We start from the raw sequence: 27,439 nt of genomic DNA, 5'->3' as shown, positions 1-27,439 counted from the left end.
AGGACCATAATGAAAGACAGAATGAAATTATGTGGCCATTTTAATGTGAGATATTCCTCTCACAATGTACAGGCCAAACAGAATGGAATTTGGTGTATACATGAGGAGGTATTGGAGGGGTGTCATGATGTTATGTCAGTGTTATCATCATGACTAAACCAGTTGGACATTACATGCATCTATGCCTAATCTGAATCCAAAAGAAACCCACCCTTCTTAGCAGACCTCTTTTTCTACACTTGACATTTCTGACAAATTCTAGCTTGGCATGGCAACAGGACAATAATGAAAGCCAGAAAGAAATAATTAATGAGGCCTCTTTACTGTGTGATATTTCTTGCATTTCCATGACTGATCAAAACTTGTTTTATCATGGCTCTCTCTTGTCCCTCTGCAGCAGACATATAGTGAGCAAAATGTTTGTAACACCGAATCACAGTATCGAATTCGCAATACGTATAGTATCAACACCTAAGTATCGTGATATGGTATTGTGAGGTCCCTGGCAATTCCCCGAAGAATGTCATAACTTTTTCCCTATTACACATTTTTTGCAAGAACTACTGTAAAAGATGGGCGTTGTTGTGTGTCTGTGTGTATTCCCATGTAAATGATATTAAAGAACAAAAGAACAGTCTTTAAAACAGCCAGAACACTACACAGCTGATGCGAACAATCTTTGATTATTTGAATCAGCTGTGTAATGCTAGGGCAAAAACCAAAATGTGCACCCATTGGGGTCCCCAGGACAGAGTTTGAGAAACTCTGACATAGACATGCAGACATACAATTGAAATAAAGTAATCTGTGTTTCTTAATCCATTCCCTCAGTGACCTCAGCTCTAACCTGCTGACCTCCGTCCCTATGGAAGGCTTTCAGGACCTCACACACCTCAGACTCGCTGGCAACACTGCCCTGAGACACGCACTACCTGTCCAGAGACTACCTAAACTCAGGTAGGAGACAGAGTTAACAATTAAACTGGGCCCCTTTAAAACTATTTCAACTCAAGGTGAGACAGCGTGTGAGTGAATGTAGTGCAGTAAGGGTTATGGGGTTGTGTGCAGCTGTCTTACCATAAGCTATGCATTGTTCTCAGGGTAGTGGAGATGCCCTACGCCTTCCAGTGCTGTGCCTTTGTACCTGGAGAAAACTCAAAGTCCCCCTACGTCTGGAAAACGGAGAACATCAGTAAAGATCTCGTCACTGGAAAGGAAATACACATCATAGCCAACCAAGGAACGTACCTTCAAAAACTATCCTTGAAATATGTTTTGTGTTTTGGTTGATGTATTAAGTGAAAGTAATGATTACTTACCATTTGCTTATAGAGGATGCTAGAGACCAGAATAACTTCCTGGTGGAGAGTGAGGTAGATGCCAGACCCCAGCACTCTGTCCACTGTTCCCCAGCCCAAGGTAGGTCTGTGATTGGTTCAATCAGGTGTGTTAATGTTAAGCTGGAACAAAAGCCTGCACACTCTGTACCTCTATAGGACCGTAGTGGATTCCATGTCCATACACACTCTGTAGCTCTATAGGACCGTAGTGGATTCCATGTCCATACACACTCTGTACCTCTATAGGACCGTAGTGGATTCCATGTCCATACACACTCTGTACCTCTATAGGACCGTAGTGGATTCCATGTCCATACACACTCTGTACCTCTATAGGACCGTAGTGGATTCCATGTCCATACACACTCTGTACCTCTATAGGACCGTAGTGGATTCCATGTCCATACACACTCTGTACCTCTATAGGACCGTAGTGGATTCCATGTCCGTACACACTCTGTACCTCTATAGGACCGTAGTGGATTCCATGTCCGTACACACTCTGTACCTCTATAGGACCGTAGTGGATTCCATGTCCATACACACTCTGTACCTCTATAGGACCGTAGTGGATTCCATGTCCATACACACTCTGTACCTCTATAGGACCGTAGTGGATTCCATGTCCATACACACTCTGTACCTCTATAGGACCGTAGTGGATTCCATGTCTGTACACACTCTGTACCTCTATAGGACCGTAGTGGATTCCATGTCCGTACACACTCTGTACCTCTATAGGACCGTAGTGGATTCCATGTCCGTACACACTCTGTACCTCTATAGGACCGTAGTGGATTCCATGTCCGTACACACTCTGTACCTCTATAGGACCGTAGTGGATTCCATGTCCGTACACACTCTGTACCTCTATAGGACCGTAGTGGATTCCATGTCCGTACACACTCTGTACCTCTATAGGACCGTAGTGGATTCCATGTCCATACACACTCTGTACCTCTATAGGACCGTAGTGGATTCCATGTCCATACACACTCTGTACCTCTATAGGACCGTAGTGGATTCCATGTCCATACACACTCTGTACCTCTATAGGACCGTAGTGGATTCCATGTCCGTACACACTCTGTACCTCTATAGGACCGTAGTGGATTCCATGTCCGTACACACTCTGTACCTCTATAGGACCGTAGTGGATTCCATGTCCGTACACACTCTGTACCTCTATAGGACCGTAGTGGATTCCATGTCCATACACACTCTGTACCTCTATAGGACCGTAGTGGATTCCATGTCCATACACACTCTGTACCTCTATAGGACCGTAGTGGATTCCATGTCTGTACACACTCTGTACCTCTATAGGACCGTAGTGGATTCCATGTCCGTACACACTCTGTACCTCTATAGGACCGTAGTGGATTCCATGTCCGTACACACTCTGTACCTCTATAGGACCGTAGTGGATTCCATGTCCGTACACACTCTGTACCTCTATAGGACCGTAGTGGATTCCATGTCCGTACACACTCTGTACCTCTATAGGACCGTAGTGGATTCCATGTCCATACACACTCTGTACCTCTATAGGACCGTAGTGGATTCCATGTCCATACACACTCTGTACCTCTATAGGACCGTAGTGGATTCCATGTCCATACACACTCTGTACCTCTATAGGACCGTAGTGGATTCCATGTCCATACACACTCTGTACCTCTATAGGACCGTAGTGGATTCCATGTCCGTACACACTCTGTACCTCTATAGGACCGTAGTGGATTCCATGTCCGTACACACTCTGTACCTCTATAGGACCGTAGTGGATTCCATGTCCATACACACTCTGTACCTCTATAGGACCGTAGTGGATTCCATGTCCGTACACACTCTGTACCTCTATAGGACCGTAGTGGATTCCATGTCCGTACACACTCTGTACCTCTATAGGACCGTAGTGGATTCCATGTCCATACACACTCTGTACCTCTATAGGACCGTAGTGGATTCCATGTCCATACACACTCTGTACCTCTATAGGACCGTAGTGGATTCCATGTCCATACACACTCTGTACCTCTATAGGACCGTAGTGGATTCCATGTCCATACACACTCTGTACCTCTATAGGACCGTAGTGGATTCCATGTCCATACACACTCTGTACCTCTATAGGACCGTAGTGGATTCCATGTCCGTACACACTCTGTACCTCTATAGGACCGTAGTGGATTCCATGTCCGTACATACTTCATTTAACACTGTCACAAATCTAATACTTGGGTAGTTGATTGACAACAGTTTGTCCCCAGGTCCGTTCCAGTCATGTCAGAGTTTATTTGGGAGCTGGCTGGTGCGAGTCGCTGTTTGGATTATTGTCATCCTTTCCTTGGTGTCCAACTCCCTGGTCCTGCTATCCATCGCCCTCTCCTCGAAGTCCCCGACCTCTCCTACCCAGCATCTACTGGGAGTCCTGGCCTGGGTCCACCTCCTCAATGGCGTCTCTAGCGCCGCCCTGGCTGTACTAGATGGCATTTCATTTGACCACTATACTGATTATGGTGCATGGTGGGAGGGTGGGCCAGGTTGCTGGATCTTTGACTTTTTGTCGGTCTTCTCCTCAGAGGCCAGTGTCTTCCTGTTGACGGCAGTTGTCTTAGATCGTGGATGTACTGTCCGTGACTCACAGTGGTCTGAAACTGAGGCCAGGAGGATTCCATTGGGGTGGGGGTGTGCTCAAGGTATCTCAGCTCTGTGTTGCTTCCTGGCTGGAGCCATTGCCGCCTTACCTCCCCTCACTATGGGTGAGTATGGGGTCTCCTCTCTCTGCGTGGCCTCTCCCTACGGACACTCTTCCCGTTTTGGCTTCAGCTACGCCACGGCCCTGGTGCTGCTCAACTCCCTGTGTTACCTCCTGATGACAGCCATCTATACCAGACACTACTGCCACATGGACAGAGACACAGCAGACAAAGAGGGAGTCACTGTCCAGGACTACTCTGTGACCAAACTTATGGCCTGCCTCCTCTTCACCAACTGCCTCCTCTCTTTCCCTGTGACACTTCCCTCCTTCTCCTCCCTCCTCCAGCTCTCCAGCCCTAAGGTGGCTAAGGCCATCCTGCTGTTCGTGGGGCCCCTGCCCTCCTGTCTGGACCCCTTGCTCTACATGCTCCTCAGCCCTCATTTCAGGGAGGATCTCAGCAGGCTTCTCTATTGGACAACACACAGGCTAAAGAAAGGGCAGCGCCGCACCAGTTTGTTCTCAGTGAACTCCGAAGACATGGAGAAAAAGTCATGTGACTCCATGCAAGCCCTCGTCTCTCTCACACTGTAAGTGGAAGAGGACGCCTAACTCCTTGCTGGTGCTAGTCCCCCTGCCCACTCCCATGTGTAGTACACCTCTCTCCAGACTAACCCAGGTGGCAAGCAGTGTCACATCAGCACCAGCCTCAGGGGGACCCACAGTGAAACAGTGATGGTGGTTATAGTGACACTGTTGACAGGTTGGGGGATGGATAAGTCATGAGGTATAGATAACATTGAGGTGACCCTCAGAAACATACACATGGAAGTGGTCTGTAACAGTGTTATTTTTAAGCAACTCAAGTACTTGAAATATCAGTACACGCACAGTAACCATCACCGTACTTCAACAATTATATGAACTATGTGGAATAGTTTGTAATGAATTATATTTTTGTTGCATCCCTTTGTAGGTGAAAATATAAGTATTTAGAAAGATGGGACCGACTAGTTGATCTATGGTTTGTGAATCATCAGTTGGCCTATGTAGGAAATGTAATATTGTCAAGTCATTTACCCAAAATAATATAAAGCAAACACTAACGTAAGAACGTTTGTTTATTGCTACAAGTTGAATGTTATGATCTTACTGTGACATTTGGTCATAAGTTTTAAATGTTGAGTGTTTGAAATGTGGAACGTATAAAGCTAATTATTTGGATCATGTTTGTTATTTATGGTCTGACTCCTATGTGCTTGATGGAACATATTCAACATCTGTTTTCACTCCAGTTGACAAGGTTCCCTCTTTGCCCAAACCCAACCAAATCTTACAAAGCAAATGAAGACAGAACAGAATAAATTAGAAAATAATTTAATATAAACACATTCAATTTCAACATACAAAAACAGTTGAAATACTTTCATCCTTGGCTCCTCTCAAATACTCAACCATTATAATATATTTTTACAAAAACAAAATTGCACATGAGAACATTTAAACTAGTAAATGTTTGACTATCCTCGCCTAGTGATGCGTTTAAAGGATCTTCCCCGCTGGTCGACTGGCGGAGAGGAGATCACAGCATTCAGCAGTCTGTGGCTGGCAGTCTCAAAAATAAACGTGTCAATGATGATAGAGGCCAAATAGAAATACTTATGCAGGCAGCCATCTTGTTGTCACCATGGCTGGCCATTTCATGTGGTTACTTTTTTGTTTTTAATCACTTAAAACAAATATGGAAATAAAGGAGTCATTTCTCTCTTCCCTGGGAAGACACTAGAGAACAAAGTTACACACTAGATAGAGGCAGCGAGCGTTACTATTGGGGGAAAACATCCTTTAAAAAACACTCTAGACAGACGTACGTCAACATCCCTGTCAGGATGTCAGTCTGTCAACTCCTCCAACCCCGTACATAAAGGTCAAAATAAAGCCAAATTAAAATTGACAGTAAGAAGAAAAAAAATAACATGTAAATTAAAAACAGAACAGCAAAGATGTCACTTAGTTAGCAGGTCTATACTTACGTACATGATGTTAGGTGATAGAACCCTGAGTGCGTGGCCCAGAGTTTGGACAGGGAGGAGGGAGTTCATTCATTGGCTTCAGGGATGACCGGACACCTCCCGACCGCCCAGGGAGAGTGCTACTGCGGGAGGGCTGCTAAGACAGCTAGCAGCAGTCTGCCCTTATCTGGCTAAACTAGGCAGTGGTCTGGTCTGATAGATTGAATCTAGTTTTTTTGATCCTCAGTGCTCCTCTCCCTCCGTTTTGCTCGAGCATAAATTTAGGGGCTCACTTAGACTCACTCCCACCTCTTGACACTTGTCAACAAGTTTCCTCAGTTGATCAGTTTTACCTCCCTCCGTAGCTTCAAACAGCAGGCGCTGGAAAGGGACAGAGAGGAGAGGGAAGGGGAGAGAGAGGAGAGGGAAGGGGAGAGAGAGGAGAGGGAAGGGGACAGAGAGGAGAGGGAAGGGGACAGAGAGGAGAGGGAAGGGGACAGAGAGGAGAGGGAAGGGGACAGAGAGGAGAGGGAAGGGGACAGAGAGGAGAGGGAAGGGGACAGAGAGGAGAGGGAAGGGGACAGAGAGGAGAGGGAAGGGGACAGAGAGGAGAGGGAAGGGGACAGAGAGGAGAGGGAAGGGGACAGAGAGGAGAGGGAAGGGGACAGAGAGGAGAGGGAAGGGGAAGGATGGGTAGTTGAACATGCGTGTATTATCTGCCAGGTGGAACAAAAAAGTAAAAACGTTTTTGTTGTTGCTGCGGTGTGTGTGTTAGAGAGATAGTAACTGAATGGGGAATTACATCTTTCCATAGGGTGGCACACAGTGGAAGGTTTTGCAGGGCTTGCTGATAAAGAAGCCGGACCTACAACAAAGGAAAACACCAAACAGGGGAGCCACATGTCAGTTTAGCGGAGGACAAGGACAAAACAGGAGAAAGAGCATGGAATAAGGTCAGTGGTTTTAGTGACTAGTATAGTTTATACTCTCTAATACACCAAACAACATCCAACCATTCCATTTTGTCACCGTGGTCAGATGGAAGCCGTTTAACTGTCATACATTACATTGTGGCGAACACTGATAATAGCCTGTAGGGAAGAAATAGATTACAACAAAATGAAGGGAAGATCATGGGACAGCTGGGTCAAGGTAAATATGCAAAGTGAAACACCGACACACAAGAGGTTGTGACAGCAACACAGAATCATCAACAGACCAACATGCATCATTTACTTTCCAAACCAGGCCCTGCTGATTTACAGTCCTCCCTCCCTCCATGTCAATATTCCTCTCCTAAACTATTACCTTCACCCATCCACTCCTTTAGCAGTCTATTACTCAACCGTCTCACTGCCCCTACTCCTTTCATTCCCCCCTGCCCACCCACCCCTACTAACTCACCTCGGAGCGCTCCTTTAGTTCCCTCTCCACAGCGATCACTCTGCCGAAAAACACACAGCACAAAAGCCTGTCAGCACTTGAATAGCAGGAATTGCCTGCTATTCAAGTGCCCGTGCAGCAGCTTTTCAAAGCTGCGATTGAAGTCGGACAGAAGCCACATTTTGTATTTGATAAGTGCATTAGAACAGTGAGAATCCATCTAGAAAAAAATATTCACCTTGTTGCCATACCAGCAGCACAAGTGCTCTTCAGCGAAGAGGAGAGAGTTGGACTTACATTTTCCAGTTGGCCAGACAGTTTGGAACGCTACTGCTCAACATTCTGGCTTGGAATTTCAGATGTTCTATGTTTCCATCCTGCCATTCTTGATGCAGCAACCTATAGAACAACAAATCAAACCGTCTGCACATTACAGGCTGAAGACAAGAAATATTACACCCAGCCATAACACTAACAGATAACTGCAGACATAACCATAGTGACTAATATACCCAGCAGTCTACAGTTTAACAATAACAATTCGCCAAAACATCATTCCAACTGGAATAGATTTCAACCTCCTATAACCCTCTGTCCATGTCCAAGCAAGCAGAACTAGTTAGCTACAATTGGCTCCTAGTTAGTGTGCTGTGTCTATCGGGTGCTTTGGGTACCTCAGGGCAAGTTCAGCATTGGTGGGCATGGTGTATCGTAGTCTCTCCAGGACATGAGGGTGCTGGGTATGAGGCAGACAGCTCAGGTAGTGGGAGACAACCTGCCGAGCACAAGTCTAGAGGTTTGAAAATATGAACACGTTTAAATTAAAGACGCAAACAATGCCACTAACCGACAAAAGTGAAACGCTATCAATTCAAGGAGAGTCAATTCCTGACAAACACAGGATCTGAGGGGTTAGCTGGATTTCTGGCAATAGAAGCTGGGGGGGGCGACTATAGAACAGGCTCATTGTCATGTCTGGAATGGAATCAACGGAACAGATGTGGTTTCCATATGTTTCATACCATTCCATTCTAGTCATTACAATGAGCATATCCTCCTATAGCTCCTCCCACCAACCTCCACTGATTTCTGCCATCTGGAGTGATCTGGTCCATGGCATACGGTTAATGTAGGTGGACAAGTACGGGGAAGACAACGCCCATAGGCAAACTTTGCAGATCGAAATGAGCTGACATGATTGCTTATTTTACATTTCAGAGAGGCATGTTTGTTCTACATTATACACCGAGTGTACAAAACATTAGGAACACCTTTCTAATAGTTACATTTTGCCCTTAAAACAGTCTCAATTCATCAGGGCATGGACTCTACAAGGTGTCACGCGTTCTACAGGGATGCTGGCTTATGTTGACTCCACTGCATCCCACAGTTGTGTCAAGTTGGCTGGATGTCCTTTGGGTGGTGGACCATTACTGATACACACGGGAAACGGTTGTGTGAAAAACCCAGCAGCGTTGCAGTTCTTTACACACTCAAACCGGTGCGCCTGGCACCTACTACCATACCCCGTTCAAAGGCACTTAAAACTTTTGTCTTGCCCATTCACCCTCTGAATGGCACACTTACAATCCATGTCTCAATTGTCTCAAGGCTCACAAATCATTCTTTAACCTGTCTCCTCCCATTCACCTACACTGACTGAAGGTTACATCAACAAGAGATCATAGCTTTCACCTGGTCAGTCTGTCATGAAAATATCTTTTGTACACTGTGTATATTTCTATCAGAACGTTCACAATGTTATTCCCTGCTGAACATGACCCAGTTACCTACCTTGTTGTGAAATCTGAAGCAGTTCCAGTACTGGGCCGAGCTGAACGGAACCTCAAGCCTAGACGGGACAGTTACTAGACAACGCTGAACCAGGTCTGATAACACCCGGAGCTCTCTGCTGTTGGAGGGGCTCCCAGCTAGCTTACTGCTGGTAAAGAGGAGATAACTGGAGAGAGAACAGTTAGACTGTTAGTTAGGTTATGTGTCTGGGCCTCCTCCACCTGGATGTGTGGACATGACATTCCTATGGCAGCCCCTCAGAGGCTAGCTGCTAACCAACCACACTGTGGTCTGCTCAGATTAAATGTCATCCTGATTAAAGCTTGTACTACCTCGAGGACCTTTTATTTTATATGTGCCTATCATCATTGCTATAAGGATCTTCCAATCTGGCTTGTTATGTATGGTTAGACCCTCTTCAGACGTGTCCCGTTCACCCCATGGGATGATAGTACTATCCTTATGGATGACAATGGTGGGTGAGAGGCTGAATGCAACGGACGCATGCTGAGGACTTGTTGTAAGACAAGACTCACTCTAACCACAGCTTGTGAAGAACATCTAGCTGCATTACGGCTCCGAGGGCTCTCTCAAACGCATCCATCGCCTCCCCAACGTTACCGTGCACCCACTGCCACAGACTGCAAGACAAGACACCAAAAAGTCAAATATTGTCTAACTGTAAAAAATTATTATGATCAGGAAGCCCAACTGTCATTGTGTCTTTCTACATTTTTAATCATCTAATTATAAATGTTAACGACGGTACATTGAACTGCCATAGAAGAATAAGAGCTGGGCTTCCGTGTAGTGCAGGGTCAGCTGGCATATCACGTCACAATACTTACCAATACACGAGGTTTAGGTAAGGCATCTGGTGGCTAAGCTGCTCTTTAAGTTGTTTTTTGATAACTGGGCCTCTTAGGATATCCTCTGTTGGAATACCAAGGATGTACCTTGAAAAGAAGTGGAGATCACATTAATTCATGGAACATTCAACCGTATACCACTATAGAAAGGAAGCAACTTCATTTACAAAAAGTCAGGTTGTTTCTGACGTTTTAGGAGTTAGGACATTCATTTCTGCTTAAGTTGGAGGATAAAATGACTAACCGTAGCACATCCACAGGTTGCTGGTCACTTCTCTCCTCGTCACAGAAAGACAGGACGAACCCCCGGAACAGAGAAGCGATGCAACTGGACTTCTCCTGTTCAGAGATACATGAGACAGGCTAGCTACAGCGAGGTAAGAAAGTATTTGATCCCCTGCTGATTTTGTACATTTGCCCACTGACAAAGAAATGATCAGTCTATAATTTTAATGGTAGGTTGATTTTAACAGTGAGAGACAGAATAACAACAAAAGAATCCAGAAAAACACGTCAAAAATGTTATAAATTGATTTGCATTTTAATGAGGGAAATAAGTATTTGACCCCCTCTCAATCAGAAAGATTTCTGGCTCCCAGGTGTCTTTTATACAGGTAACGAGCTGAGATTAGGAGCACACTCTTAAAGGGAGTGCTCCTAATCTCAGCTTGTTACCTGTATAAAAAGACACCTGTCCACAGAAACAATCAATCAGATTCCAAACTCTCCACCATGGCCAAGACCAAAGAGCTCTCCAAGGATGTCAAGGACAACATTGTAGACATACACAAGGCTGGAATGGGCTACAAGACCGTCGCCAAGCAGCTTGGTGAGAAGGTGACAACAGTTGGTGCGATTATTCGCAAACGGAAGAGAAACAAAAGAACTGTCAATCTCCCTCGGCCTGGGGCTCCATGCAAGATCTCACCTCGTGGAGTTGCAATGATCATGAGAACGGTGAGGAATCAGCCCAGAACTACACAGGAGGATCTTGTCAATGATCAAGGCAGCTGGGACCATAGTCACCAAGAAAACAATTGGTAACACACTACGCCGTGAAGGACTGAAATCCTGCAGCGCCCGCAAGGTCCCCCTGCTCAAGAAAGCACATATACATGTCCGTCTGAAGTTTGCCAATGAACATCTGAATGATTCAGAGGACAACTGGGTGAAAGTGTTGTGGTCAGATGAGACCAAAATGGAGCTCTTTGGCATCAACTCAACTCGCCGTGTTTGGAGGAGGAGGAATGCTGCCTATGACCCCAAGAACACCATCCCCACCGTCAAACATGGAGGTGGAAACATTATGCTTTGGGGGTGTTTTTCTGCTAAGGGGACAGGACAACTTCACAGCATCAAAGGAACGATGTACGGGGCCACGTACCGTCAAATCTTGGGTGAGAACCTCCTTCCCTCAGCCAGGGCATTGAAAATGGGTTGTGGATGGGTATTCCAGCATGACAACGACCCAAAACACACGGCCAAGGCAACAAAAGAGTGGCTCAAGAAGAAGCACATTAAGGTCCTGCCGTGGCCTAGCCAGTCTCCAGACCTTAATCCCATAGAAAATCTGTGGAGGGAGCTGAAGGTTCGAGTTGCCAAACGTCAGCCTTGAAACCTTAATGACTTGGAGAAGATCTGCAAAGAGGAGTGGGACAAAATCCCTCCAGAGATGTGTGCAAACCTGGTGGCCAACTACAAGAAACGTCTGACCACTGATTGCCAACAAGGGTTTTGCCACCAAGTACTACGTCATGTTTTGCAGAGGGGTCAAATGCTTATTTCCTTCATTAAAATGCAAATCAATTTCTAACATTTTTGACATGCGTTTTTCTGGATTTTTTTGTTGTTATTCTGTCTCTCACTGTTCAAATAAACCTACCATTAAAATTATAGACTGATCATTTCTTTGTCAGTGGGCAAACGTACAAAATCCGCAGGGGATCAAAAACTTTTTTCCCCTCACTGTAAGTCATGCTAGAAACTGTGTAAAAGCAACATGAGACATTTGAGCGAAAAATGGAAAGGATTCAGCTCTTAAATAGTACGGTAAAATGTCTTGTCATTTCAAAAATCTTCTGTGAATCCTGTCGAGAATGTTAGTTGAGAAGACACAGAATGACAGTTAAATGTAAATGGACTATGCCTTGCTTAATTGGCCCTAAGGGGATGGATACATAAAGTTGTATTAAAGTTGTATTAAAAAGGAGATCCACACAGCACACTGACAGGGAAACTGACCTGAGCCATGAGGAACTTGCAGGTGTGGTAGAAGACCTCTGCGTTGTGTGGACACTGGGACAGTGCCCGTAGCCACACCCCAACACCCTGCTCACCATCCCCCTTCCCCACGTACAGGCCTGACAGGGCATCTAACAGGGCACATGAATGCGGGCACAGTGCCAACAGGGACTCACACAGTTCCAGGCCTGCATCGTACCTACAGGGTGCAAGTCAGTTTGATTACGTTTCTGTTAAGACTAGCAGAAACATTAGTAGAGTTCAACGACAACCACAAAAACCCACACTAACCTTATACACTCGTTGGAATTTGCCTATATGGATAGTGGTAAATTGAAATGTTTCTTACAGAAGAAATATGAGCAATTGAAAGAGAACAGTTTGGAGCTATTGGGAAAATGATTAGACCAAAAGGTGAGTACACAGTTTGCCTGACAAGACTGAATCCAAATATAACAATTGATTTTATGAGCATTTTAAAAGCATGCACTTTTTGCCACATTTGTTGATAACAAAATCAGAAAATACTCTGGATACATTCATTAACATAAGGATATTCCTGGAGAATGTGGGGTAGGTGCAGCATAACAACATGACAAGGTTGAGGGAGAGGACTAACTGGTGTCTACAAGTGGCCACACACCTCTCCAAAGTATTCACAGTTCCTAAGCAATTTCAATGCACATATGACAAAGAGTCATTACACGATAAGGTGCTTTGATGAGCTTGCCTAGCCGTGCCATTGAGGAACTAGAACAAGCCATCACAATTACTGTCGTTTACGCAATCCAAAAACGCTCCATTGTAAATCGCAATCTTGGTCAGGTGGGCGTGGTTTCAAAGCCAGTATGATTTCTATTTTGTCCCATCGCTGCAACTCCCGTACGGACTCGGGAGAGGCGAATGTTGAGAGCCGTGAGTCCTCCAAAACACAACCCCGCCAAGCCCCACTGCTTCTTGACACAAAGCACGCTTAACCCAGAAGCCAGCCACACCAATGTGTCAGAGGAAACACCGTACACCTGGCGACCGTGTCAGCGTGCATGTGCGCAATGGGAGAAGGACATCCCGGCTGGCCAAACCCTCCCCTGCGTCGCCTCATGGCTGTGTTTGTGTCCCCAGTCGCGGCCGGCTGCGACAGCCCAATATCGAACCAGGATCTGTAGCGATGCAGTGCTTTAGACCGCTGCGCTACTCGGGAGGCCAATATGACTTTTATAAGTTATAAAATACTATGATGCAATGTTAGGCTTTCAGAGAAACAGATCGCAATTCTGGTGCGCAAAGAAATGAGTCCTGAGCTCATTCAGGTACGTGTGCCGTGGAAAATGTTCATCACAATAAACAAACAAGCTTATTCTGTTCAGAACAACTCAGGGTATGACGCCATGTCATCTTGTAACTGTACATCAAACATAGTGATCATAAACGTTGACACTATATGACATGAGTTTTATGATTTGGAAATGTGAAGTGCACATTTGGACTCCCGGGTGTTTGGCTTGCTTGTATGACAAAGTGGTATTTATTATAATCCTCAACATCTCATCTTTCAAAATACATAGTCCTCTTAATTTACAGCATTTCACTCAGACAACCATTTTTTTCCTAAAGTTGCCAAATTAGCCGGAGTGATGGGGGAAACTTCTTGTCGTGTGCGGTGCTCAAGTTCAGAACGGTGAAGCACAGAGGCTGAGCTCTGATGTCATTTATAGCATGTTACTGTACAGCCACTACGTTCCAATTTAGCCACTTGTTAGTGCCCAGATCTGCCTTTTTTAACCTGTATACAGGTACGAATGTAAAGGGTTAACACCTTGCATGCCCAAACACACAAGCCTGATTTTATTGGGTTCGGCACACACACACACAGCTAGCAGAATGCCAGCGTTGAGCTTACCTTCCCAGCAGGCTATAGGCAGTGATGAGGTTAGTGTGTAGAGGCAGACAGGCCAGGGTTCTTTCACTGGGAGGCAGAGTCTGGTCTGTGCACTGACGCAGTGCATCTAAAGGGTAGAACAAACCAGTATGAAATCAATGCCCCTCGCTCTCAGCTGTCCACTACATTTACAGATCTACTGTGCCAGAGAAACTGAAGCCTAGTGACTGAGCGGAAATAGCACACCTGGAAGAATAATAGTTCTATGTCCAAATAACCTACAAACTGCCATGAGCAACTGTGGAAAAAGTCAACATAATTGTGTGAAAAGGCTAAGTAGGAGACCTGGAAAAGCATTGACAGTTTCCACGTGGGTGTAGTTGAACCCCATGTCGATGGTGACGGCTCACCTTCGAACAAAGCGATTAGTGTGTCAGGCTCTGTGCGGACATCGAGCGGTGTTCTCCAGGGGAGGGCGAAGGCCTCGATGCTGACCACCCTGGAGGGGTTAGAGTTAGCCGGGTCGTACAGACTGGCCGGCAGGCGGTCAAACTCCGTCAGGTGGATGAAGGACAGCCAGACCAGGCAACGGTCACTTATGGTCAGGTAATCAGCAATGCACCGCTCAGTAACTGACTTCAAGGCATTCTGAAATGAACAGGTTATCGTTCACCCTTGAGCATCTTGGGAACATTGTGCATTTTGTATAGCAGCAGCTAATCTAAGAGGTATGAGTTTGTTTGGCCTGATTGTAGCAGTAAGGTGTCATATGGCTTGGAACCGAATACTGATGTATGCAGCTATATTGGTGGCGCTCAAGACTGGCTTTTTTGCAGTCTCTTACCTGTAGGATGGCCAGGGCATTCTGTAGCCGGCCTGTGAACACACTGAGTTGGACCCTGTAGAGTAGAGACTCCAAAAGCTGGAAGGACAGCCTCTCAGAGAGACCACTAGTCCCCGTACAGTCCAGCAGGCACTGCAGCAGACGACCACACACATAGTCCTTCCCCTCAAACAAGCTCTCCGTGGTTAGGTACTAGGGAAGGGGAAAAGACAGCGGTTACATCCAGTCCTGCTGATATTCCTCTGTGCTATTTAACAAGGGACTCACTTCTACCTGGGAGACCAGATGTGTGGTCATCTTCAGCCAATCAATAACATCAAGTGTCCAAGGGAAATAAAAAGCATCAGGACTGTGAAACCAAAGGTCCTGAATTATGTGCTCTACAGCCAGGCCTCAGAGACGGACACACAAAGGTCCTGAATTATGTGCTCTACAGCCAGGCCTCAGAGACGGACACACAAAGGTCCTGAATTATGTGCTCTACAGCCAGGCCTCAGAGACGGACACACAAAGGTCCTGAATTATGTGCTCTACAGCCAGGCCTCAGAGACGGACACACAAAGCCCTGTAGAGGAAAAGCCCCACAGTAGGTGGTCAGAGGGTTGGTTGGACATGAGAACTTACACTCCACCAGACTTGGTAGTCGGGGGCGTGCTCCACAGCCATCTCACACATCTCCTGCACCTCATCCCTCTTCCCTCGGCGGGAGAACAGAGACAGGTAATAGCACCAGATCTCTGGGTTGTCTCGGTTGTCTTCCAGGGCCCGAGACAGAGTGTTCAACGAAGCGTCCAGGCACTCAGCCGCTGACCTACAAGGAAGCAACATAACACATTATATTGCATATCACATCATATATGCATGTCAATCTCTCCTGGCTGAAAGTGGAGGAGAGATTGACTTCATCACTACTTGTATTTATGAGAGGTATTGTCATGTTGAATGCACCGAGCTGTCTGTCTAAACTACTGGCACACAGCTCTGACACCCATGCATACCCCACAAGACATGCCACCAGAGGTCTCTTCACAGTCCCCAGAACAGACTATGGGAAGCACACAGAGCCATGACTACATGGAACTCTATTCCGCATCAAGTAACTGTCGCAAGCAGTAAAATTAGATTTTAAAAAACGGATAATAAAAAATAAAAAAACACGCCTTATGGAACAGCGGGGACTGTGAAGCAACAAACATTGGCACATGCATACACACACACACGATAACATACGCACTATACATACATGGATTTAGTACTGTAGATATGTGGTAGTGGAGTAGGGACCTGAGGGCACAGTGTGTTGTGAAATCTGTGAATGTATTGTAATGTTTTTAAAATTGTATAAACTGCCTTCATTTTGCTGGACCCCAGGAAGAGTAGCTGCTGCTTTGGCAGCTAATGGGGATCCATAATAAATACAAATACACATCCATTTGCATTTTCCATTCAGCCTAAACCAGGTTAAAAATACACTCAGTGACGCAACTTAACACACCAGAGGGTCTGTATTTGAGGGGCATCCACTTACGCTTCCTTCTGGCTGAGGTATTTGAAGGCCAGTTTGATCCAGAGCTGTGCGTTGCGCGGGCTCTCCAGGACACTGGTCTCCAGGTTGGATATGTCGTCAGTCTCACTAATGAAGTAGCGCTTGTCGTCTGGGGTCACACACACATCCAGGGCAGCAGACAGACTTCTCTTGGAACAACCATCTGTGACAAGGAAGGAAACAGACAAACAGCAGGGGTTAAAGGTCAGATCTCCAGTTCTGCACAACTGAAGAGAAGCGATCACTGTTAGTGCTGCTTCCATTATTTACACTGTGCTTCAGATGAGTTGTAATTCTGCTTGGAAGACTGGCTTGTTGCTAGATGAGCCTACTGACTAACCAGTTCTCACCGTATTTGACTGGACCAGTGTCTCTACTCTCATCCCAGCTGTCGTCCCCTGTGTTTGGGCTTGCCTGGTGAGCGGGCTGAGGCCTCCACCTCCTGAGATCCTTACACGTGGTGAAGGGAGGGACTAGACAAAACACAAGTTGAACAAGTCAGAAGGGTTCTATTCTTGAACATTTTCTAAAAGAGATCAACTGCTCAATAGTGTGTTCAACCCTAACTGCTGAGTGTAACGATAGAGTAGGAACGTTATGGAAATCTCACCATGTCTTTTGCTTTCGTTCACTTTGCTGACAAGTAGAACAGCCTTCTGGTCCATCCCCATGCGATCGTTGTTAGCCCCAAAGAGCTGTTTTATATACTTCTCTGAAAATAGGACAACCAGTCAGTAAAAGCCTCATGTATTTAACATGAAATAGTGAACTTTTTGGAATCTATCAATCACCAATACATACATTCTAAGCTCAGTGGTATTTAAATATTGCCAGGTGGCAGTGTGGTTCTATTACCTGTGGCAACATTGATGACATCAGTAGTACTGCTCTCAGAGCAGCCAATCAGGGCCAGGTTGTACGACAGGATATCCTGGAACAGCTGGTTTCCACCAAAAGTGCAGTTTCTCATGTGCTGCCTAGAAACATAGATCAGATCACCCAAAGGGAGAGGTTGGTTATAATGAAACAGACATGAGTCTATATTCACATGCCTGTTTACACACACACACACACACACACACACACACACACACACACACACACACACACACACACACACACACACACACACACACACACACACACACACACACACACACACACACACACACACACACACACACACACACACACACACACACACACACACACACACACACACTAGGAGGAATGACTTACCACTGGCAGTCATCGTCATTGCATGTGCCCGTGAGGTCAAAGCGACAGAAACACTTTTTGGGCACTACAACATTACTGTATGACACAGAACTGAGTGATAACTTCTCCTTGGTCCGAAAGTATGGACTGAACCTGAAGAAAGGGACAAGATGAAAAGGTTTGATTGATGGCAGGGTGTTGTTCTTGACACTAGTAATTGGGAGCAACCCTAGCAGTGAACCAGCCACCTACCGATAAGACTTGAAGACCAGGAGAGGGCTGCGATATGGTCCAAACGGGACAGGCTTCAGCTCGGCACGGCCTGATTGGGCGACCACGGTGTCCACATCCTCCGATATCCCCTGCACATCAAAGTAATGAACAAACATTTCAGTCTCTCAACCATGGAGAATAAATGAAAAACATAGTTTGACCCAACAAGTGTGCTGTATGCTACAGTAACTGCACATATCAACCAAATAAGAAAACTGTCAAGACAGCATTTTTTAAACCACAACGAAAGGGAATTTGAATTCAGTGTTTGTGGGGCCAGTTAAAGTGATATATTATGGTTTACCTTCCCAGAAGGGGGTTTCTCCACAGTGCCTCCTAGCGCCCGTAGTTCCCCCAGCAGCAGCTCTCCCAGCCTGGCCTGCTGCTGGTCCCTCCTCTGCAGGGCCTCCACCTCTAGCCCCAGGAACAGCTCCCCGGGACCCGAGGCCTTAACCCTGACTGGCTTGGCTGGACTATCCTTGACCAGCCCAGTCCCACCAGAGTCCAGCTTAGGCTTGGTGAAGGAGCCGGTCTCTCTGAAGGAGCGTCTACGAACACTCTGGGCCGAGGGCCTGGCTGTGGCGGCAGGGTCCAAGTCGCTCTCCTCCGTCTCGGTGGGGTCTTCGCTGCTGAACAGGGTGAGTTTATCCTGGGTGAGGTCATGCAGGGAGGGCTGGGGCAGGGGGAAGGGGCTGGTGGGGGGAATGCTGGGGTGGCGAGCCCTGGGGAGAGGGGTGGAGGCGGCCTGGGGTGGAGGGGGTTCAGGGACCGCCCCTCTGTTGTGGAGGGCCTGGGCCTCCTTTAGTTTCTGGATCTTGAGGGCGTATTCTGACTCCAGCTGCTGCAGACGCTGCTTCTGGGCAAGGAGGTCTGCAAAGTGCCTTTCTGAGCCGCGGGGAGCGACAGAGACTTCCACACACAGACGTTTCACAGGCTAAAGAATGGAGGGTGGGCAGAAAGATGGATTAGAGAACTCCGGCCTTTACTTACAGCTGGTTGGCGTTTGGTAGAAAGGAAATGGGAATATACATTTTGAAACAGAGGAAGTGTTAGAACAATAAGTCCAATAAGAGTCATTTTCCGCTTCAAAGCAATTTATGATGTTCCCTAGTCGACATGTCCTTGTTGAACACATTTCTGTGTTTATCAATCAACAAGGGCCCTGTCATGATATAGTGCGGGTCGGTAAGGTGTGGTACGGTGCTCACCGAGGAGTGGCTGATGTCCGTGCGTCGTTTCTGACCGCCTGGCTTTCTGCCTGCGGCGGCCTGGGCTTGGACCAGCACCTCCTCCAGCTTCAGGCTGTGGTTCTTCTTCACTGACACGCGGTGCTGAACACGATGAACCTACAGGGTGGGAACATACATGACAGACTTTAACAAATGAGACATACACATACCTCATCAGAACCTTGGTTAGCTGAATCAGGTGTTGAATGAAAGCCAGCACACCGAGTATCTCTCCAAGGAGGAGGGTTGGCATGACCACACCTGCTATATACACTTCCAAAGGCAACAGAAAAAAGAACTGAATGAAATGTCTTGTCCTTTACAGACATTCCTTTAGCTTGGCATTTTCCCCAAACATTACCAGGAGAAACAACTCCTATTCATCACTCAGCTTCCACTCTCAGCCATCTGACTCATTGCTATAAACATGGCCACCCAGGCGCAAATACCTCAGCTAGGAATTTACTTCACAGCTCATTCCCATTGAGTTTCATTCCCTCTGGGTTCCTTCCTGGCTCTTAACTCCCACCTGTTCCTGGAGTCTGTTGAGGAGGGTCTTGTTGGCACTGACTATCTTCTCTGAGGCCAGGAGCTGTTCTTTGAGCTTGGCCACTTTGGCCTCAGCTGCCTTCAATGCCTCCTCCTTCTTCTGCTCCTGCTGTAAGAGCTGCCTCAGGATGGCCTCATCCTTCAGGAGCAGGTTCCTGAGAGGAGGAGGGGTAGAGTGAGCGGAAGGGAGAGAGATGGAAAACCATAAGTCCAAGTAATTCCCTAATATGAGACAATGACTTAAAATACCATTGTGTTTGGGTATCAGACTTCATCTAGGTGTTTTTTCCCCTTCTGGTGTTTGAGGGCCTCACCCGTGTTTGGTCAGCCTAGTCTCTGCCTCGGTCAGCTGCAGCTCGACCGCTGCCTTGGCAGCGAAGTCCACATCGGGATCAGAGCCTGCAGGAGAGGGCAGACCTCGGGGACTGTGGTCCTTCAGAATCTTCTGCTTCTCCCTACTTACATCAGACAACAAATAAAACAGATTGTTTACATTTCAGTGAATGTAGTCCACTCTGTTCCATCAGTGACATTTTAAAGAAATACCCTCTCACTTTGGTGCCATTAATATTGCACTGAATGTTAATGAATTGTTAATTAATTTTATACCCATAGACGATGCCCGAGTGGAAAAACTACATCTCACTTTGTCAGACCATCCTCTTTAAAAAATATACCTGGCTATTTGTTCTTTGAGCAGCCGATACTCCGTCTTCTTCTCTTCAGATAGAGCCTCTGGGGTTCTGCCTGGCTTGTTCTCCTTCTCAGGTCCTGAAGTCGGTTTGGGCTTCGCTGCCTGGAAGTTGAGAGAGAAAGAGAATTACAGCCCATCACCCTTTAACCACATACAATTTATACATCTCAAATTAGGATTCTGCTATTCATATATAAATTGAGAGGTCGTCCTCAGAGGCCAAACTGTTGGGACACACACACACACACGCACACACGCACGCACGCACGTACCTCTGCGTTCCTGCGTGCCTCCTTGATCATGAACTCCAGGCCTCCAAAGACAGACGGTGTCTGTGTAGAGCTGCTGCAGGCCTCCATGTCGGAGTCACTGTCGTCTGAACCGTTCAGTTGTACCACCACCGCCTTGTGCCGTGGGAGCTGGGGAAACAAAACGTATGATTTGAGTTGGCACCGACTTCACAACTCAAAATCAATTCATCTCAAAATAGGAGTGCCAATCTAGGATCAGGTCACCTCTGTGTTATTATGATCTGAAAGGCAAAATGTATCCTATATCAGCCCTCCTACGATGAGAAGCTTTGTGAATACGGACACTGGGATACAGTCTAAGGTGAGCTTATTGTTCATGGGTGAGAAACCAGAGCGCTCTGGGAACATAGCTGAGGCCGGGTGTCATTGGGCACACGTGCTGCTGTAATGTACTGTCTTAGGGACCCACCCGTGTTGCCTATGGCAGTATCAGAGTGAGTGCCAACTCATTGTTCTCATAAGACGACACTACATGGAGTTACTGAGCACAAAGATACCCATGGCCTCAAATCCCTGTTTTACACAGTTCAGCTGAAAAAAGTAGAATGTCATTGTTGGAAAATATGACTGTGAAGTTAAAATCTTTCAAAAGAGCATATTTTAAAAGATGTTTTCAGCACATGCAAGACAAGACAGTTTTCCCATTCAGAGAAGAATCATTCACAAATCCACTGACATTTTCTGCATATTTCCATGAGTGTTTGAAACAGTTTGGAATATAGGTCAACAAATGGCACCAAATGAACTCTTTTCCAGAAAATTGTGGTTGAAAGAGTGAAAGCTCTTCAGGACATTAAGGAACGTGAACTATTTGGATCTCTAAGGTTTCTTCGCCTGGCTAGGAGGGCAGATATGTGGCCATCACTCAATGTTTAGATTTCCTCCTATGGTATTATCCTTACCATCAGTGGTAGCCTGGGAAGGTGGTGTCCTCGGCTCAACTTGTTGCTCCAAGGCTGGGGTGCCGTGTTGAGGCTGACCACACTAGGATTGCTCCTGGGCACTGGTTGGACCAGACTGACCAGGAGGGAGGGAGAGGGGGGCCTGCTGTCAAGGGTCATATCCTACAGGGGAGAAATACATTTTTAGAGCCAGATTCACCAAGTTCACTGTTCAAAGACAAAGTGTTGCTGTAGAACTGGACAATGACATGACTGAGTTTCCCATCTGATATATCAGGGTACCGAGATAAGTTTCAACATTGTTTAACACTTGTAAATTAACAGAAGAGTGAAAAATATGCATCTTCTGATGAGACTAATTAACTTTCCAGAGGATGACTAGGACTTAATGGAACCCTCCTCTACTCCTAACACAATACAGATAACACAGGCATGGCACTTTGTCCTCCTGTGGAGCCATCTATAGTGTTATACCTCGGGCAGTGGAACCTTCTTGTTGGCCATGGACATGAGGCAGGTCTCTCTGAGCAACATCTCCTCTTCCTCTTCCTCGTCAGCAAAAGGCGGCTTTGGGGGAGGCTCCAGCTCATCTGGGGGTGGGGGCATTGGGGGTAAGGGTGGTGGGGGCGCAGACGGAATGACGGACAGGAAACGCGGCTGTCCCAAATCCTGGAAAGAAAGAGGAAGCTTGTTAGTTACCCCTATAAGAAATGCATAAAACAGTCCTTGTTTAGAGTTTGGGGTGGAACATACCATTCTGCATTGAGTGGGGGAATCCATACGGAAAGGCATGGGCATGTGACTGAAGCATCCTGGGACCTCAAATGGATCATGTACTGGAGAAGACGCTGAAAGAGAAAATAACTGAATATTAGACAATCAGACTCAGCCATAGAAATAAAACTGACAAACATTGCAATAAGAGGCCTGGATTGATGGCCATGTCCTTCGCTATAAACAATCCTTTCACCATATTGGATGGGTTCTATAAAATCACTTCAGATATGTTCAATAGTGCAGTGAGTGCATTGGCAGGTGAGCTGGTTGCTCACCTGGGGAATTGGTCTCACTATCAGTATCCATGGCAACCTCATCGTAGTTGTCGTACTGGTAGAGGTTCCCTGAGGTGTCCAATCCCTGTTTACCAGAAGACTTCCTGGTGTGATCACTGTCCTTGGACTGAGATAGACAAATGACACATTTCAGTCTCTCACATGTTCTCTTCTTCAATCGTGTTGCATGTTCATGCTACTGACAGTAATGTAGGAGAGCTCTATTCCAATAGAGTTAAGAGAAAGAACCCCACATAACACATTGCAGGTGTTAAGCAGAGACTATACAGTTTAAAAAAGGTTCACATATAATTGAAGGAATCAGATAACCTAAAAGGAAATGCCTTGGGAGTGGGGCAAGGTCTTTCTCTCCCCGTCCGTCTTACCTTGCTCCGGTTGCGCGGTGGCTTGGACCCGCCCACCAGCTTCATGAAGCGGTTGTACTGCTCGTCCTGATTGGAAAGGTCCCGGATCTTGCGGATCTCTTCCTCCCTCCGGCGGCGTTCCTCCTCCTCCTGTCTACGCTGCTCCTCCTGGTCTCTCTCCTGTTGGAGCTTCCATGTCCTTAGCTGCTGCTTTCGGAACGCCTGCTTGGCTGCTGAGCCTAGGGGATCAAAACCCATTTACTTTACTTAATGGCAATCACTTTAGATCACTAAAATACATAAATATTTACAGAGATAAAATGCATTATTAAAATACACAAGCAGCAAGATGTGACCAACATTTCCAAAACCAGAATGTCATTGTGATGGAACGCTTGGTACCAACATTGAGGACAGTTTGGATCTGAATAAGCAGAAAGACCCTGCTCACCTGGGCTGACTGTCTTCCTCCCTGGATACCCCTTAACTGGAGCTTTGCCCTTCTCCGCTGGAGGCTTTGCCCCAGCCTTGGTCTTCTCCTGGGGCTTGTTGGCCAGAGCTTTGGCCTTCTCCGAGGCAGCAGAGGCAGACCTGGTGGTGACTCTGCCCCTCTCTGGTGGTTTGGCACTGGAGGTCTTCTCCTGGGAGGGCTTGGCCTTGGTGATCTTATCTTTGCTCTCCTTCATCACTTGCTGTTCTTTCTGCTGCCACTTCCTGCTGGCTGACTGCAGGGCCAGGAGACGCAGCTGCAGCTCAGACAGGTCCTCATCTTCATTACTCCCCTTCACTTCAGGCTGCAGGGAGACAGGAGGAGGGCCGGATGACCCAGATTCTAACTTGACATACACACAACTCAAACATTGTGTCAATCGACATTTGGACAAACGTTCAAAAGCGCTGCAAACACACATCTCAAGTTAATATTAGTGCCTTGAATCACTTACTCTTGATCCATGCCTTAAGGGGATAGTTCGAGATTTTGGCTATGAAGCCATTGTTTTTTTTTTTATTTATATAGTTTTGTTTTTAACTTACCTAGAGTCAGATGAACTCATTAACCACGTTTCCATTCACAGTTTTTATGCGAGTAAAGTCATACTATATCAAAAACACTATCACGACAGCTGTAATGGAAACAGGAAGTGTTGGTCCAATTTTTAAAATGACGACAGATAAGTTGTTTGTTCAACATGGTAGGATTTATGTTGGTAAAATGTATTTAGCAAGAAATGGCAGTGGAAACGCCTATTTGCACAAATATTGATATAATAACCATCCTATCGAAGTCAACATGGAGTCACACGATGATATGGCGTGAGGCCCTCCCATTACATCTGGGAAACCATGCAGTTTATTAGGCTACAGATTAAATTCATTAGAATTGGGTGGTGAAAGTGCACACTGATCTTGACGCTCCTTTCCAATAAATATCGATGGTATTATTCTGGTGACATGATGACCGATGCTTGACTGCCGTTTGACACACTCACTCTTATCCATAATAATCTCATCATGTAGACTATCCTACCCACAATGTATCTGTGAGCTGTTGGCTAGAGCGCAGGTGCCAAGACCAGAGTAGGCACATTTGCTATTTAACACAAATGTTTGTGACAAAACTATCAGTAGAGTTGAAAATGCAATGGAAACACATTGAACTTTACATTTTTATTCAGTACATGAAAACTTAAGCGAGAAAGTACATTTGGTGTTCACTATGTCATCACACACAGATTTTTATCTGCAACAAGTCAGCTTGGTGAAAACACTACCGGTGGGAAAATGAACATATTTTCTTTGAGGATTTTAGAATAGTCACATGAAAATCTGTCACCAATTGGATGGAAACCTAGCTACAGACACCATTTTTCTACCTCTGTGTGTAGTTTGAAGGAAGTTGAAGTTAGTTTCTGGAATTACTAACTAGCTTTAGCGCAATAACTGTAAGTCTATGGGATCTACTGGCGTTAGCACAATCAGCTAGCTGATCCCATAGACTTCCAGTCATTGCACTAACGCTACTTAACAATGGCTCCAGAAACTAACCTCAACTTAATTCAAACTGTATGCAGAGACATAAAAATGGTATCCACAAGTTCACTTGACTCTGGGTAAGTAGAAAAAGTATTTGCCTTTTATAATAGGTTCATACCTTGACAGGGGATTTAGCGGAGTCCTCTGATGATTTGCTGCAGCACACACAGCACACTTTTGTATCCTTCTCACCTTCTTTCTTCAGGTAACCTGATTCCCTGCCACAGCACAAACATATTTTTGCATCCTTCTCCCCCTCTTGTTTGTCTGCCTCTTTCTCCAGACCATCTTTTTCCTCCTCTCCTGAAAGACAGAACACAACACACACAGGGTGTTAACACTGTGGCTAATAAAACAATACATTATTGATTATAGTCGAGTCAAATCTGCTTCACGGTGTTGCCACAGTTTGTGTTACCACATTGCTGCAGTGTTGTGTTATATAGTGGTTGTTACACACCTTTGGGAGTAGCAGCCGGGATAGCATCTGGTTCAACTTGACCTTTTTCCATGTCACTGTCTTCCTTCTCTGAATCTTTCTTTTCCGTTTTTGTTTTGAGCGCGTCAATTTCTGCAGGAGTGAGGAGTTTCTGACGTAGAGGTTTGAGATTGAACGCCTGAAAACCCCGTTTCTCCTCCGTCTTCTCTGGGCCTGGAGGGTCCTCTGCAGCGGCTTCATTGGGAATACTGTTAGCGTCGAGTAATGGCTCGGTTTGGGGAATACTTGCAGAGACCTCAGACTGGTTCTGAGCAGGCAGGTCTTTGGGCTTCAGAACCAGGTTCTCTTCTTTTCTAATACATTCCAGCTCCAGCTGAATCTGCTTGTACTTGGTGAGCAGATCCTCAAAACTCTCGTCAAGCCCATTCTCGATTTTGGCAACATTGTTGTTGTGCATCATCTGTTGGTTTCTTACCTGATTCCTCCCCATCATTACCTTCTCTATGGCCGGGGAGTGAAGGAAAGGCACCATTATGAGTTTGATGACATGGGTAGACTACAGACTTTGACCCTAATAGCAAAATGTATTTCAATCCAAAACCCATTTCCAGCTCAATAACACTGGGTATTTTGTTTTTGATTAATAAAAAAAAACGATTAATCAATTAAGCCTTGATGATAGGGAGGGGAATGCTGTCTGATGATCAAAAGTCATGGCAAAAATGGCAGATCTATTGTTAGTTAGATGCATTATGACTACACTGAAATCGAAGGCCTTTATGACTACACTTAAATCAAGGCCTATTCAAGGCTAGAAGCTACAACCATCCAAACAAATGTTACAATGTGTAGTTACAATGTTAAGGTAAAAGCCTAACAAATGTATCACACTTTACAATCACATAGATGTCGTGAGATGAATGCCAAAGGATACGTTTGTTTCTCAAGGGAGATTCTTTCTTGTTACTGTGATTCTCCCCGGGCCCATAACGACCAGGGGGAGGCCTACCAGCCTCTCTCCCTCCCCCACACCCGTCTCCCCAGCCTCCTCGTCCCCAATCCCCGCGACCATCATCTAGTTTCCCCCGGTGCCTCAATCGATCCAGGGCTGTGTGACTTCGTTCCCAGAAGCTGGAACGCGGGCTCTGGTCACAGCGTGGTCCCAGTGGCGGCCGGTCGGGTCCACTTGGTCCGCCTTGCTGTCTGTGGTTTGCGGTAAATCCGGAACTGTGCGAATGAGGTCCGCGATTGTATGGAATTAAAAGTCGAAAATCTGTAGTCTGGCTACCCACGACAGGTATTAAAGTTCGTGTCGGTTGTTTCGATTTTCGTGTATTCCGTGAGGAGTTGCTGTTATTCATGCTACTAGGCCTCTTTTTACCCTGCTGCTGCGCAAACACCTTTTCCTCAGTGTCATCATCGCAGATCTCTCCGTCTTCGAGCTCCCCTTCTCTCGGAGACCTATTGATTGACTTTGAATCCATTGTGTAGTGTAATCGAGTGTGACAGTAGTTCGACTAATACTTAGACTCTCAGCATGTTTATAATAACAAAATTGGATTTATAAATCGGATGTTATGTAAATATTAACGAATATAAAGCTTGTTCGCTAACTAGCTACGCTCTTCCGCTTTCCCCTTCTGCCCCGCTGATCTCGCGATACTTCCTATTCCACTTGAACAAAGATTCTTCTTCTTCTATGAGAACATTGCAGTCCACAAACAATCGTTTATGTGCATGCCGCCACCTATTGTCCTGGAAAGT

The 27,439-nt window shown here is 46.0% G+C and overlaps 3 protein-coding genes across 5 annotated transcripts in view; 2 read left to right on the top strand and 1 right to left on the bottom strand.

Annotated features, from left to right (window-relative positions):
• LOC106561543 (leucine-rich repeat-containing G-protein coupled receptor 5A) overlaps positions 1-1,290 on the top strand; it is a 32,442-nt gene extending 31,152 nt beyond the window's left edge. Inside the window, exons 13-14 of the mRNA XM_014125616.2 lie at positions 832-957; positions 1,101-1,290. Of these exons, the coding sequence (XP_013981091.2) occupies positions 832-957; positions 1,101-1,290 (316 nt within the window). The remainder of the gene's footprint in view (positions 1-831; positions 958-1,100) is intronic.
• Positions 1,291-1,307: 17 nt separating this feature from the next.
• Positions 1,308-5,265, top strand: LOC145858656 (leucine-rich repeat-containing G-protein coupled receptor 5-like). The gene is made up of 2 exons (XM_082957386.1): positions 1,308-1,419; positions 3,614-5,265. Exons 1-2 carry the CDS (start codon positions 1,308-1,310, stop codon positions 4,633-4,635), a joined length of 1,134 nt encoding a protein of 377 aa, XP_082813512.1. The 3' UTR covers positions 4,636-5,265.
• A 137-nt stretch (positions 5,266-5,402) lies between these two features.
• Positions 5,403-27,341, bottom strand: LOC106561542 (zinc finger C3H1 domain-containing protein). Of its 3 annotated transcripts, none has more exons than XM_014125612.3 (35): positions 26,610-27,341; positions 25,697-26,176; positions 25,355-25,539; positions 23,654-23,996; positions 23,224-23,441; positions 22,838-22,964; positions 22,539-22,633; positions 22,260-22,454; positions 21,786-21,947; positions 20,845-20,991; positions 20,556-20,674; positions 20,193-20,336; positions 19,859-20,033; positions 19,309-19,446; positions 18,405-19,034; positions 18,080-18,189; positions 17,849-17,980; positions 17,465-17,586; positions 17,220-17,321; positions 16,960-17,082; positions 16,592-16,772; positions 15,688-15,874; positions 15,064-15,255; positions 14,630-14,867; positions 14,241-14,346; positions 12,341-12,539; positions 10,344-10,438; positions 10,079-10,186; positions 9,767-9,871; positions 9,231-9,396; positions 8,111-8,211; positions 7,734-7,835; positions 7,458-7,497; positions 6,856-6,918; positions 5,403-6,434 (listed from the first exon to the last, which is right to left on the bottom strand). In XM_014125612.3, exons 1-35 carry the CDS (start codon positions 27,157-27,159, stop codon positions 6,297-6,299), a joined length of 6,318 nt encoding a protein of 2,105 aa, XP_013981087.2. In that variant the 5' UTR covers positions 27,160-27,341; the 3' UTR covers positions 5,403-6,296. The 3 variants fall into 3 exon arrangements, with proteins under 3 accessions (XP_013981087.2, XP_013981088.2, XP_013981089.2); XM_014125613.3 differs by having other exon boundaries at positions 20,193-20,333; XM_014125614.3 differs by having other exon boundaries at positions 22,856-22,964.
• Between the last annotated feature and the right edge of the window lie 98 nt (positions 27,342-27,439).

The sequence above is a fragment of the Salmo salar genome, chromosome 10 (assembly GCF_965601325.2).
Source record: "Salmo salar chromosome 10, fSalSal1, whole genome shotgun sequence".
NCBI lineage: Eukaryota > Metazoa > Chordata > Actinopteri > Salmoniformes > Salmonidae > Salmo > Salmo salar.
Note: the sequence above shows the minus strand (reverse complement) of the source record. Positions and strands in the feature narration are given on the sequence as shown.